Source organism: Lagenorhynchus albirostris, chromosome X, assembly GCF_949774975.1.
Source record: "Lagenorhynchus albirostris chromosome X, mLagAlb1.1, whole genome shotgun sequence".
NCBI classification, from domain to species: domain Eukaryota; kingdom Metazoa; phylum Chordata; class Mammalia; order Artiodactyla; family Delphinidae; genus Lagenorhynchus; species Lagenorhynchus albirostris.
In genome coordinates, this window is record NC_083116.1 from 64,235,361 (window position 1) to 64,251,722 (window position 16,362).

The 16,362-nt window shown below is 33.3% G+C and overlaps 1 protein-coding gene across 1 annotated transcript; it reads right to left on the bottom strand.

The window, feature by feature from the left end:
• Positions 1-10,502: 10,502 nt before the first annotated feature.
• Positions 10,503-11,690, bottom strand: TENT5D (terminal nucleotidyltransferase 5D). The gene has a single exon (XM_060137306.1). The coding sequence runs from the start codon at positions 11,688-11,690 to the stop codon at positions 10,503-10,505; it is 1,188 nt and encodes a 395-aa protein (XP_059993289.1).
• Between the last annotated feature and the right edge of the window lie 4,672 nt (positions 11,691-16,362).

Consider the following 16,362-nt stretch of genomic DNA (forward strand, 5'->3'; position numbering starts at 1 on the left):
AACAGTGAGAGGCCCGCGTACCGCAAAAAAAAAAAAAAAAAAAAAATCTTCCAAAAGGGATTCCCTGGTGGCGCAGTGGTTGAGCGACTGCCGGCCGGTGCAGGGGACACGAGTACGTGCCCCAGTCTGGGAGGATCCCACATGCCGTGGATCAGCTGGGCTGGTGAGCCATGGCCGCTGAGCCTGTGTGGCCATAGCAGTGAGAGGCCTGTGTACCGAAAAAAAAATAAAAATCTTCCAACAAACAAAAGCCCAGGACAATATCGTTTCACAGGGCAATTCTATTAAATACTTAGAGAAGAGCTAACACCTATCCTTCTCAAACTCTTCCAAAATATAGCAGAGGGAAGAACCCTCCCAAACTCATTCTATGAGGCCACCATCACCCTGATACCAAAACCAGACAAAGATGTCACAAAGAAAGAAAACTACAGGCCAATATCACTGATGAATATATATGCAAAAATCCTCAACAAAATAATAGCAAACAGAATCCAACAGCATATTAAAAGGATCATACACCATGAACACGTCAGTTTTTTCCCAGGAATGCAAGGATTCTTCAATATAGGCAAATCAATGAATGTGATACACCATATTAATAAATTGAAGGAGAAAAACCATATGATCATCTCAATATTTGCAGATAAGTTTTTGACAAAATTCAACACACATTGATGATAAAAACCCTCCAGAAAGTAGGCATAGAGGGAACTTACCTCAACATAATACAGGCCATATATGACAAACGCACAGCCAACATAATCCTCAATGGTGAAAAACTGAAAACATTTTCACTAAGATCAGGAAGAAGACAAGGTTCCCCACTCTCACCACTCTTATTCAACATAGGTTTGGTATTTTTAGCCACAGCCATCAGAGAAGAAAAATAAATAAAAGGAATCCAAATAAGAAAAGAACAAGTAAAGCTGTCACTGTTTTCAGATGACATGACATGATACATAGAGAATCCTAAAAATGCTACCAGAAAGCTACTACAGCTAATCAAAGAATTTGGTAAAGCAGCAGGATATAAAATTAATGCACAGAAATCTCTTGCATTCCTATACACAAATGATGAAAAATCTGAAAATGAAATTAAGAAAACACTCATTTACCATTGCAACAAAAAGAATAAAATACCTAGGAATAAACCTACCTAAGGAGACAAAAGACCTGTATGCAGAAAATTATGACACTGATGAAAGAAATTAAAGATGATACAAATACATGGAGAGATACACCATGTTCTTGGATTGGAAGAATCAACATTGTGAACATGATTATACTACCCAAAGCAATCTACAGATTCAATGCAATCCCTATCAAATTACCAATGGCATATTCACAGAACTAGAACAAAATTTTTCACAATTTGTATGGAAAAACAAAAGACCCTGAATAGCAAACACAATCTTGAGAAAGAAAAACGGAGCTGGAGGAATTAGTCTTCCTGACTTCAGACTATACTACAAAGCTACATTAATCAAGACAGTATGGCACTGGCACAAAAACAGAAATATAGATCAATGGAACAGGATAGAAAGCCCAGACATAAACCCAGACACTTATGATCACCTTCCCTTTGATAAAGGAGGCAGGAGTATACAATGGAGAAAAGACAGTCTCTACAATAAGTGGTGCTGGGAAACTGGAGAGCCACATGTAAAAGAATGAAATTAAAACACTCCCTAACACCATACACAAAAATATACTCAAAATGTATTACAGACGAAAATGTAAGGCCAGACACTATCAAAATCTTAGAGGAAAACATAGGCAGAACACTCTATGACATAAATCACAGCAAGATCCTTTTTGAACCACCTCCTAGAGAAATGGAAATAAAAACAAAATTTAACAAATGGGACCTAATGAAACTTAAAAACTTTTGCACAGTACAGGAAACCATAAACATGATGAAAAGACAACCCTCAGAATGCGAGAAAATATTTGCAAATGAAGCCACTGACAAAGGATTAATCTCCAAAATTTACAAACAGCTCATGAAGCTCAATATCAAAAAGAAAACAACCGGATCCAAAAATGGGCAGAAGACGTAAAGAGACATTTCTCCAAAGAAGATATACAGATTGCCAACAAACACATGAAAGAATGCTCAACATCATTAATCATTAGAGAAATTTAAATCAAAACTACAATGAGATATCATCTCACACCAGTCAGAATGACCATCATCAAAAAATCTACAAACATTAAGTGCTGGAGAGGGTGTGGAGAAAAGGGAACCCTCTTGCACTGTTGGTGGGAATGTAAATTGATACGGTCACTATGGAGAACATATGGAGGTTCCTCAAAAAATTAAAAATAGAACTACCGTACGACACAGCAATCCCACTACTGGGCATATACCCTGAGAAAACCATAATTCAAAAAGAGTCATGTATCAGAATGTTCATTGCAGCTCTATTTACAATAGCCAGGACATGGAAGCAACCTAAGTGTAAGTGTCCATCAACAGATGAATGGATAAAGAAGATGTGGCACATATACACAATGGAATATTACTCAGCCATATAAAGAAATGAAATTGAGTTATTTGTAATGAGGTGGATGGAACTAGAGTCTGTCATACAGAATGAAGTAAGTCAGAAAGAGAAAAACAAATACTGTATGCTAACACATTTATATGGAATCTAAAAAAAAAATTGTCATGAAGAACCTAGGGGCAAGACGGGAATAAAGACACAGACCTACTAGAGAATGGACTTGAGGACACAGGGAGGGGAAGGGTCAGGTGGGACAAAGTGAGAGAGTGGCATGGGCATATATACACTACCAAATGTAAAACTGATAGCTAGTGGACAGCATCCACATAGCATAGGGAGATCAGCTCGGTGCTTTGTGACCACCTAGAGCAGTGGGTTAGGGAGTGTGGGAGGGAGGGATACGCAAGAGGGAAGAGATATGGGTATATATGTATGTGTATAAGTGATTCACTTTGTTATAAAGCAGAAAAGAACACACCATTGTAAAGCAATTATATCCAATAAAGATGTTAAGAAAATGCACATTTCACTCAGTTCTGGACATTTCTGTCATCTCTTAGACACTCCATTAATACTCTTGAAATTTTCATTTACAGAAACACAGTAAGTTCTTAAGAACACTTCAAAAATTTTGCAGTAATAGATTAAAATTTGTCGTGTGAACCATAATGCTAAAAAGGTACCTAAAACATTTGTATTAATAAGGCTATAATTATATTCACTGCTTTCCTAAAATGCTGAAATATTTAATGTTAAAATGTAGGTCTGTCTTGAAGTAGTGTAGGAAATCATATCAGTAATTTTCCTGGTTGCTGGGTAATTACATTTTGATGTTTCTATTTCATTTCCCACTCAGTGATTACAAGTCCTTTCACTGATATTTTCTGTAATGCTAAACAATTGGATTTGAATTAGCTGAAACCTGAAACACATCTTTAAGATAAATGCTTATAGATTCAATTTGTTTGCTAAGCTTTCAAAGCTTTATTTTAATTTTAAATTTATTCTTTATTGGATTAATTGTTTTACATCTAGTGAAATGATATTGTAGGATTTTTTCATATCTAATAGTTATTTTTGGTCTGATCTCTATGGGATAATTGCAGTTATTGAATGACTTGGATCATAAAAATTTAGGTTCACTTTTCCTTGTTCATTACTTAATGATATGTTTCTGGTCTGAATTATCTTGGTAATTACCTAAATTTTTTGTTTTGTAGGTTGAGACACTCATTAAACATCCAGAAGAATGTTAAAGCTTTCTTCTTGCTCATGCTTTTCCAACTAGAAGAAAGTTACTAATACCGATTTCACTCAATCTAAACAGGGACTACGTGAGATGAAACAATTAGTCACAACTGTTCAAAGGGAACTTTATTTTTCAATTAAATCTAGTAGCAGTGTGTGGGTTAATGTAGATTTATGTATTAAAGTACATATATGGGATTTGTTTTAAAATGGAAGAATATATTTATTTAAAGAGCAAGTAAGAGTTTGCTATATTTTAACATGTCATTTGTAAACTGGGAACTTAAAGACAAATTGGAAAAGATAGTCATAGGACAATACTATCAAATCATAATGGATTGAAACCTGGGAAATGAATATAATCCAACAGGTTATTTCCAATATTTATTGGAAAATGCTTAAGATTTTTGAGTGAAATACATAAAATATACTAAAATTTTTCAATAAATGTGATACTGCATTGTAATTAATGAAGGTGAATCTTAATAGTTTTATATTTTAACATGGCATTAATTCTGTAGGAATTTAAAAATTTTGTAAGTTTGTATACTTTTAAATATAATTTTATGCATGAAATCTAAATTGATACGGGGTTTTGATTTTAAAACAGTTTAATTGGTTTGACTTAAAATTTTTACATGTACTAATTAAAATGCAACTTCTAACTTTAAAAAATTCCCAAGAATTATACAAGAGCACATAACAATGTTTAAAATAATGTTGACTATTTCTTACTAAAAAAGTTAACTTATAATTTATTCCAGTCTGAACTCTGAATGATACAGTAAGCCATGTAAGTGATTTCTTCACATTTAGTTGCTTAGAATTTCAGGGTTCTTAAACAATGGAAAAGTGTGTGTTTATCTCTAGAATCATGGCCTTTGAATCAAAGTGTTGTTAGTACATCCTAGTTAAGAGACATCTTGAAAAATCAGAGATCCTAAAATTGGATTCTCCACAAAGCACATATGAAAACTTTATTCTCTAAAATGGGAACATCTACCATCACAATCCTACCTGAGTCAATAATTCTGATATTTCCAGGCTCTCCTCTCACTAAGAACTAAACTTGGAACAGTGTCATTTTATCTTTTGGTAATATAAACAGTAATAAATTGCCCCTAGACTTCATTTTTTTGCATCTTATCACTGTGAGCACAGAAAGATGTCATTTTTGTAAACGAGGAGAAGGTAGAAGAAAAACTTCAGGAATTAAAAACTTGTCAGGAAATGTGCCCCCTTTTGTAAACTGTCAGGAATACAATTTGTACATCTCTTATTCAGAGGTACACTCCTTGACTAAATAAACGGTTACTGAATTTCATATGAGTCTATTGCAGCATATTAAATATAGTTCTCTGCATTTCTAAAGCACATAACCTCCCTGCCATGGTTTCTATTTCAGTATATATATTATTTACCTAGAAGATGATGCCTTTTATTTTAAAAATGTATTTAGGTGCTTTTAAAAGAAGATTTTTCACCTTACAAACTGTTAATTTACATTTTTTACCTGCTGACACTATCTGAAAGAATTTTACCTGATAATAAATCTGGAGGAATTGCAATGAGACAATAGTTATTTGGCATTCACTGTCTGAGCAACCATTGCTTTTTGGAGGCATTTAATCTTAAGTGTCCCAAAGCTACCCTAGAAAACTTACAAAACAGTAAAGAAAATCATTTTTGTAAAAATCATTTTGTTCAAGGAGGTCACTTGTAAGGCTTAAAGAACATTATTTTCAATCCTCTTTATTCAAATATCCACTAATATATGTTTGGGTTGACTATTCAATTTTATTGGGGAAAGGTGAACATTTGTAAAAAAATTTTAAGCAGAAATTTTAAACCTCAATGGCTAATACCGGTTTTTATTTTAAAGAAACATTTTAGAAGTCACTACTACAAATGCATGGAATTCCCTTTTTAACTCTAGTTTTACAAGCTGAAGATATTACAATATCATTTTTTCATTTGGGATTGAAGCCACATTCTATATAGAAAAGTGTTTGTTTTAAATGTTGTCCTATGATAAAAGTAAAATTGCTGAATCATATAGTAGTCTGAACCTCATACCATGCTCTACTGTCATTTTCATGGTGACCAAATCTCCCCTACTGATTCTCCAGGGCTGCATCAGTGCTGAAACAGGATTCAATCTTAGGCTTCTGGGTTCTCTAGTTGAGCCAAAGGACCAAGTGTGACTTGGTCATACTTTATTTATAAGGGAAATGGACTACTTATTAGAATTTTAAAGAATGGTTCAAATACTATCACCAGTCTAGAATGTATAAAATGTAAATTTTCATAAATCATCATGAAACTACTTGAGTTGGATTTAACAGGGTTAGTCAATCCATCACTTTTAACTAGGAGTCATGAGAGAGAATTTTCCAAGAGGGCCCTCTCAAGATATTTCTCTCTTGGGAAAGCCGCTTATGCATTTATAGGGGTTAACATCTTGGCCATAAAGTACTGAGAGGTATATCAATATAGTATTATTTTTCTAGAATAGGGAGTTTGATTTCTTTTTATTTTGAAGGGTCATAAAAAGCACATGTATTGGGTTGGCCAAAAAGTACGTTCGGGTCATTCCATAAGATGGTACCAAAAACTCAAACGAACTTTTTGGCCAACCCAATACAACAAAGTCATTTATAAATTTTCTGTTGCTCTTTCAAGGGCTAAATCTAAACAAAAAGCATTTCTGTTGCTGTTTCAAACACTAATACAATCCATGTAGACACAACAACTGTGTGAAAAATAACCTTACAGTTCCCCATATTAAAGCAAAGCAAAACAAAAAGTACAATGAGTTGAGCTTAAAGATCACCTGTTACATGTTAAATTGGTTTCCAGACAGCATATATTCAAAATAGTATATTTTGCTCAAACTCAAAAAATTCAAGGAAAACTTAAGAGCTGATGTTCCAACAAATTAGCTGCCTCCAATTACACATGCTGAAAATATGTTCATAAATGAAGCAGTGGATTAGCAATACAATTTCCTATACTTATTACATAAATTTTATCATTATAATATATAAAATAGAACCACTAAAATAATAGCAGAACTGAAAACAAAACATTAATGTATTTCTTTTATAATGGTAAAGCAAATGAATCCCAAAGCAGGTTAAAATGTCGGGTTTTATGCCTTGCCGAAATGGACTTCATAAGGATGTTTACCAGGGCTTCCCTGGTGGTGCAGTGGTGAGAGTCCGCCTGCCGATGCAGGGGACACGGGTTCGTGACCCGGTGCGGGAAGATCCCACATGCCGCGGAGCGGCTGGGCCCGTGAGCCATGGCCACTGAGCCTGCGCGTCCGGAGCCTGTGCTCCGCAACGGGAGAGGTCACAACAGTGAGAGGGTCGCGTACCACCAAAAAAAAAAAAAAAAAAAAAAAGTTTACCAAACTGTAGTCCCACATATCTCCCAATCCTGTTGCAATGTTAATTTACAGAGTTACTTATTTTAAAAAAATCTTCTATAAATGGAACTGCTGTATTCATATATTGATATAATTTTGAAAAGCATTACAATCTTTAAACTTCAAAAATTTTCTCAATTATACACTTTAATTTATATTTTTAAAATTGGGTGAATATTTTCAGATAATAGATCCATCGAATGAAAGGAGTTTTAATCAGATCTCAGGAGTTTTGCATATTGATATCTTTATCAATGTCTAAAACAAAAAGGTGGCTAAAGGCAAATTTTAAAATCACTTCAATTTGGAGGTATTTTAATAGAGCCTTTCTGAGATAATACAAAAAAAGGAATTTGGGTCCAGGAACTTTCCCACTTTTTAAAAAGATATTCACAACTTTTCTAGCTCTGATATTTTGTCTTTAATTTAGCTGGGCTCTCATTTAAAACAATACTTAATCCTTCTCTTCAGTTTTCTTTGACTAAACTGGACATCAGTCTCTATTAGAATAACTCTGAATTTAAAAGTTACAAATACTCTAGTAGTGAAACTTTGATAATAACATGTGAATATTTGTGAAATGCAAGAATATTTTAGTTTTTAAAAATATGTACCAATAACTGACACCAAATATGTCCCACTGATATGAATGCTAGAAGTATATCAAAAGGTTTTTCTTTTTTTGGTTTTGGTTAGGTTTCTGGAGGGAAAAAAACAACAACAAAACAAAACTCCTGAGCCAAGACTCAGTCTTGAATTGTATAAAATAAAATAAGAAAAGACAGCATCATTTCTCTCTTGTAATGGGATGACATGCTATAGAGTTATATTTTTAACTAACTTCTATTAGCTCCTTTAGGACAAGAGGCTAGCACTCATTTAAAAAATTCCATTTATTATCCTAATGAACAGAGTGAGATAGTAGTGCTTCTCAACCCAACTAGCCTAATCTTGGAGATATATTCATACACTATAGAAGATAAATATTTTTCTGCTTGAGTTGGGAGCAAAGAGGACAGCCTAGCTTGATGATGGTATCAACAGAAAGAAAGCCATGATAGATAAAGCTATAGCTTTCTCTTTAGTGATACCATTCCCTTCAACAAGTTTGGATTCTCTCTCTTGAGAAAAATCTGAACTTTTAAAATGCCAATTCTGAGCTTCTTTGCTATAATGGAAACACATGATTGACATGGTAGGAGGAAGCATATAGCTTTCAGGCCATTTTCCCATCAGGAGAATACCATAGGGGATTTGCTTTTTAGGGAAGGAGTTCAAATTCTCAAAAGGACCAAAGGAAACTAAGGGAGCACATGGATGGTAAGATGTTTCCAAATAGCTTCAAAATTCTGCTGTTCAGCATAAAATGCTACTCTGGAAAATACTGAACCTTTACCCCTGACTCATCACTATCATAGTTCTTTTATTCTTAAATACTTTTCCTATATCTTTTGTAAATTTGTTGGTACTGTTAATATAGCATAAAATCCTTCAGTTTTATGTAGAAGCACTCTCATTGATATGGGGATATATGTATATGTATAACTGATTCACTTTGTTATAAAGCAGAAACTAACACACCATTGTAAAGCAATTATACTCCAATAAAGATGTTAAAAAAAAAGACACACTCTCATTAACTGAAAACTAAACAGTATACTTAGGGCAGAAAGATCAGTCATTTTTAGCCCATACATTATACTGATAGATGACTGAATTTTCTCTTTAATATAGCATTTTAAAATTCTTTATTTGTCCCAAGCAAGGAAGTGAATCCATACAATGTTTTAAAGCTTCACGGTTATGAGATATATATATATATATATATATATATATATATATATATATATTCATATACTGATGGCCAGTGGTACTGTGGTATAAAACATTTCATAAATATTGGTTATTTGAAAATGCCATCTTTGGTGTACTTCTTTTGTCCAATACTGTAATATAGAGAGGACAGATTAAGCACAGTCTATAAGTGACAAATTCTCAGAATATGCCTGTTGGATAATGTTGTGATGGAAAACCTTGTGACGGTCAATGAAAACTGAGATGGAAACTCATAAAAAATTAGAAGCAAGCAAAAATAGTGAAGTTATCTGATGGTCTTATCTATATTCATTCAGGACAGCTCCTCCCCTTCTGTCATCCCAGGTAATCTTGGTCATGGATTATTTTCTTCATTACAGGAAGAAAATACAGTTTTAATCCCACTGGAAGATTTGCTAGCTGCATATCTGATGTTGTGAGTAGATATTCAGATACATGATGAACATATACAATTGTTGAATAAATTACAGCATTATGCAAAATCTCATATGATGAGGCACTTGAGTGTCGTGTTAGAAACTGATCTTTGGAAAGGCAAGATGGAAAAAAGCCTCATTTAGTAATGAAAATATTCTCACTTACTAACATTGAACGTCTCCACATATTAAGATGTTGGTCAAGTCGGTCATAAAAATGGTAAATGCAATAGCTAAAAACCTCTGCCTGCTTTTTGCTGTTTGACATGTAGAGTCTCTTTTTAACAGATGATGATAGAAAACTTTCACATTCAGAGTTGGTCATTTTCATTCTGTTCAACTTGTTTGGGGGAAAATGAAGAAATCTGTATAAGTGGTCACAGTATTGGCTGTCCAGCTGAACGGTACTATTCTTCAGATCCACAAGTCAACTTATTTGATAGTTGATAAATTACTAATGGCCAATGTTTTCCAGAATCATTTTTTCAGTGTTCCTTCAAACTATAGTAGGATATTGTATCTAACCCAATTCAATTGAGAAATGAAATATATGCTTACAAAGTCCAGGGTTTTAATATCTTCTGAATCTGTTGTCTTTGAAATTAGGCATTTTTGTTAGGCACTGAAAATTCATTGATGGTAATATTCACTAGCAAAAAATTAAGTAAAGGTAACAAAGGAATTGACTGAATACAAAAATGTTTGCACTGGTCTTTACTGTACATCTGGATTTTAAAATATGAGTCTGTTCTTTTGTAATTTAATCAAAGTTGCAGGCATCTCTAATGTATTTGTCATAGAAAATTTGAAAGTCATAAGTAGTCAGTCAGACTTAAAAATCATTTTAAGTGGTCCACAACATTTGAAAGTTGTTATAGATAATTGATAACATTTGAAAATCATTTAAAGAGGTCATTTCACAGATGATATTGTATTTACTGTGATGGTTTAAGCTATAATTGATGAAAAATTGTTGGTAACTGCATAAAAATAAAAATAGAGCTTAAATTTTATGGAAATTGGAAAATTGCTTTTAAGAGGTGTTTAATTAAAGCAAAGTTTCTACTGTGTTTTTTTAAAAGCCATACCATTTGGCACATGAAAGTGTAGTGGGTGGTATGGCTGAAACAATGTAGGTGGTAGTACAGATGTTACATAATACGTAGGGGACCCTCCCCAAGCAGCAAGGTATGGAGCAGGCAGATAAAAGCAAGTTACCTTGCCTGTATTAGGTAGGATATTCTGTTCTCCAAGTACTTTTAAAGCCATAAGGGTGATCATATTGAGGGTCTGTCTTCTTTTAGGACCCATGGGGAGAACAGTGCTTTCATTCACAACTCCATGCAAGGTCATGAGGTAGTCATACTTTCTCTTTTCTTCACCTATGAAATGGTTGTAGAGGTATGATTCAATCTTCTTTCGCTGTTCTTCTATATCAGGAAAATCAATGAAGAATCTAGAACACATATAACGTTCTAGGGTCTTGATTTCTGCTTCACAAACTGGCTTAAAGTTATGAACCAGCAAGTTACTGTATTTCAGAAGGCCACCACCTCTAATTTCTTCAGGTTTTCTGGTAGATATAAGCTTGTGCTGCAAGTGTGTCATTGCTTCTTGGAAGTTTCCATACATGCTTTCAGCTACCACAACAGGATATAATTCTTTGGTTAGCGTACCACTTTTGTCACTGTAGAAATCTAATATGGGATCCAAGATAATTTGAAAGGAATCTACACTAAATTCAAATTGTCGTCTGAGTGAATTCACAAATTTTAGCTCTACATTCTTCCCAGTGTTATTAGAAAGAGAGATAAGACTCCAACGATCATGCTTATTGCAAACTTTGACCATTTTCTGCACGTAAGCCTCTTTCATAGTCTTTAGGGTGATCTTTTCCTTTTTAACACCTTTTGGTAAAAAGTCGAGTAGGCAACCTAGAACTACATCCTTAACAAGCTGAAATTCCTGATCGCTTGGTAGTTCAATACCTAAAATAACATCCAGATCCTTATAGCTCATGCCATTGTAGCTTGCAAGTATGTAACTTGCTGTGGAACCATTCAATCGGGTATCTTTAACAATAATTCCTTGCTCTATCAGTTGATCTTTCACAACATGAATGATATCTTTCGGTTTCACCTCCAATGTGGGGAAATTCCCCCTTCCATGAATTGGAATTACTTCATCTAACACTTGATGCAGTGTTATAACTTGATCCCAAGTGAGATTGCTGAATCTGATTTCAGACATTATGAAGTCAGTAGGTCAACTAGAAAGTAAGCAAAATATTGAGAAGAAATTTAGCATCTTGATATCAGTGTTACAGCTAAAGCATATGAAAAGTAAAAAATAGACTTACCTTCAACATAAATCAAACTAATATTAGGCAGTAAATTATCAATGTATCTAATTGTGTTCAAATCTATAAGTGAAATAAAAGCACTATGATTATATCAAATTTGTTAGATTGATTGGTGCATGTAAACAGACATTCTCAGGGATTTGTTAGAGTTGGAATTATTTTTGATGTGAAACGGTGGCCTTTCTCAATCTTTCCTCATGTAAGTACTATAACAAGTATATTTGTTTGGTGGTATAAATTTTGTTCATGAGATAATCAGAGCACATAATTGAGGTTAACTGTCATGAATTTAAAGTGAGATCAGATAGCATGTCTGTGTGTGGTAGACCCAATTGACTGAACAGCATAATGTTTAAAAGCAATATATAGCATCTTTAATCCAAAAGCATCAGAGCATTCTATTATTAAATTTTATATATATTACTGCTCTTGTTTTAAAGAATGCTACTGAAGTCCATTATTAGATTATTAATTCCTTGAATTGCTTGAGGATAAGGAGAGTACCTAATGCAACACCTCCTCTATGTTCCTGGTAGCCCTTAAAGAATTGTTGGTTAAAGGAAATAATGAATGTCATTTTAAAATAGAAAACAAATAGTGTTACTAAATTTGTCTCCAAAATGAGCAAGAATATACAAAAGCATAAGATTCCTAATTTAAAAAAATGTTTTCTGCTGATGTGTAATATGACATGCTCAGAAAATTTTACAGTTGGGGGAATATTAGGAAGCTAAAATTATAGACACTATAAATATAATTATACTATTATATAATTAGGTACAATTACAGTTATTACATGGACCTTCAAATACTCTTAAGCTATTTAAGCAATAAATCTAGTAAGTAAAGTTCATTATGGATGTAGCTCTGGGTTTAGGCACTCTTTCCTGAATTCCAGAAATAAAAATTATACAAAGCTTATGACAGATTTGTATAGATAGTATTCATATTTTGCTTATCTAGAGAGCCATTAGAACAGAATATAAATATTTAGAATTTGGTGTTGTATATTTCTACATTTCCCCAGTAGAACTAGAGCAAAGAGAATCATCTTATTTCACATCTGTAAAACCAACTTTGACAGCCCAAGAATTTTGCAAAAGGCCAATTAAGCAATGGCAGATCTGTCAGTGAGAAGGCTAAACCTGTTTTGTTTCTCTATATGAAATCCCCATGTATATGAATTAGAGTATTTATTTTTATTATGTGATGAAATGGCCCATATAATGTGCTGTGTGTTTCATTTTAAGCCACATTAATTGCCAAAGTTCATACAGTTTTATCAGCTATGTCAATATCCAAATCAATCCTTAAAGATGAATGAACTGAACTGACTACACATCAGGTTGTTGGATTCTGGTCATTCATCCGTCAAGTGAAATGATCTTTATAGTGTCTTTAGGACAATGGAAAGAACAAAATGCTACATGAAGGATAGAATATGCAATAAGAACTGGCATGCTTATTTTCTAATTAATTTCCTGGAATTATCACTGAATTATTTGAAGCTAATAAAGTTTGTTATCCTCAAATTCTCCATCTGGAAAAGTAATAGTTAATAACATTGGCTGGCTTCATGTAAGACTTTATGGAGTTCAATCATTTACCTAATAAATATTTTAGAAATATCACATATAAACTATGTAATTTTAATTGTTATAGAAAAAAGTTCCCAAATTCCTTTTTAATATGCAAATTTCTTTTGCAAATGGAAATTTTATTTTCCTTAATGGCAAATTTCCTGTGTCAATATTAGCTAAAAGTTAAAAATTCAATGACCTAGGGAATTCCCTGGTGGTCCAGTGGTTAGGACTCTATGCTCTCACTGCCAAGGGCACGGGTTCAACCCCTGGTCGTGGAACTAAGATCCCACAAGCCACGTGGTGTGGCCAAAAAAACAAAAAAAAATTCAATGGCCTAATCCCAGGCCTACAATCCCCATTTAATCTATACTTCTAATCACCAATGATCTGAAAATAAAGGAGATCATTTACATTGTCATACTGACATTACTGAAGTTACCAAATTCTTTTCCATACAGAAGTTTCCAGGACCTTTATGTGCAAATAAAACCATCTAAAATATGAATAATTTAACTTTCTAATTGCCAGAAAGCAGGAGTCCTTTATCAAAAAGGTACCTTTCAGATCAAGAAATCATAAGCCTTGCTTTATATGTTGAATCTTCTCATAAATATTAGAGGAAAGGAAGGGACATAATTTTGTTTCCTGGATAGAATCACAGTAAGATCTTGCAAAGATGAGAAAGAGGTCCAGTTTCTCCAAAGAAGACATACAAATGGCCAAAAGGCACATGAAAAGATGCTCAGCATCACTAATTATTAGAGAAATACAAAACAAAACTACAAGGTATCACCTCATACTGGTCAAAACAGCCATGATCAAAAAGTCTACAAACAATAAGTGCTGGAGAAGGTGTGGAGAAAAGGGAACCATCCTACACCATTGGTGGGAATGTAAAACTAGTACAACCACTATGAAGAACAGTATGGATGTTCCTTAAAAAACTAAAAGTAGAACTATCATACGATTCAGCAATCCCACTCCTGGGCATATATCTGGAGAAAACCATAATTTGAAAAGATACATGCACCCCAATGTCCACTGCAGCACTATTTACAATAGCAAGGACATGGAAGCCACCTAAACGTCCATCAACATAAGAATGGATAAAGATGTTGTACATATATACAACGGATTTTTACTCAGCCATAAAAAAGAATCAAATAATGTCATTTGCAGCAACATGGATGGACCTAGAGATTATCATACTAAGTGAAGTAAGTCAGAGAAAGACAAATATCATATGACATCATTCGTATGTGGAATCTAATTTAAAAAGCGATACAAATGAACTTATTTACAAAAGAGAAACAGACTTACAGATATCGAAAACAAACTTATAGTTACTAAAGGGGAAATGTGGTGGAGAGGGATAAATCAGGAGCTTGGGATGAACATGGACATACTACTATATATAAGATAGATAACCAACAAGGACCTACTGTATAGCACAGGGAACTCTACTCAATATTGTGTGGTAACCTATATGAGAAAAGAATCTGAAAATGAATAAATGTATGTATATGTGTAACTGAATCACTTTGCTGTACACCTGAAACTAATACAACATTGTAAATCAACTATACCCCAGTAAAATTAAAATAAAAAAAGAAAGAGGTCCAAAGTTTAACTTCACTTTATAATAGGAAAGTGGTGCAGGAAAACTGATCATAATTGTGCAACTATCTAGTTGATGCTTAATTACCTATGTTAATGATACCCAAACTTTATGGTCTTCAGAATTATCTAGAGAGCTTTAAAAAATACACATATAGAATATTTCAGGCCTAGTATTTCTTGTTAAAAAAGGTAACAGTGAAGCCAACTTGCTAGGATGTGGGAAACCTGTGTCCTAGATTGAGCAATATATTACTTAATTGTTCAAAATCAGGGCTTTAAAAACCAGTTAGTATTTTTACCTTTCTTTAGCTATAACTACATACAATTATTTTTTAAATCAAGCTTATTTTTCTATTGAATTAATACCTCATTAACAACCAAAGATTTCTGAGCCACCATCTCACTGAACACCTCTACAGCTTCATGCACAGGAAATGCAAATTAGAATTTTTAAAAATAGACTTAGGAAAATAATTATAAAAATACATCTATGATACACACATTATTATCTATGATAATAAATCTGTGATACAGACACACATACACACATATATGAGCACACAAAATATAATGAAATATATGTCAGAATGGAATAAATATGTCACTTATATTGATCTGAAATCTATACACACTTCCACTAATGCTCACTTCTATTAACATAGATAATCAAGATTTGAGAGTAATGTTATGCTTCTTTGGCACATCTACTATTCATTTTCACATAATGTACAATATCAATTAATGCTATAAGTACAAATTTCAAATATAACATTAAAATAATGATTTATCTTTCATGTGTAGATTATGGTTCAGCATTTAACTGTCACACCTCATATAGCAGAATCAAATACTTTATATCAAAGACAAAAAAGTAACAAAACTTGTCGGGAAATTTGATTTGATTTGATGAACCAGAAAGCACGGCTAAATATAGACTTTGGATGACTATCATATTAGAAGTTTGAAAACTCCAACAAAGCCATCAATATTGCTTATGTTTCTGTCTTGAGCACAGTACAATTCTTAGTTACTGAAAGTGTATTTATTGAGCATGAGGTATATTTTCATGGACTAATAACTCAAATTCAAGGCAGAAATTCTTCAATAATTTGCCACATAAGCCCAAACAGAAGCCCAAAATCTGAAATTCCTAATTATTCTCCAAATATGAGGATCAGCAGTAGTTCACTATTTTAACAGAGCATATAAATCTTGTTCTGACTCTCTGCCTTCTTGCAATTTACTTATCCTTAAAGCTACCACTTTTTACATCTAACTTAACTAATATTAGTGTATCCAACTTTAGTAAACACTGAATTCAAAACAAAGTGGTTTCCATTATTCAGTGGGTTAAATT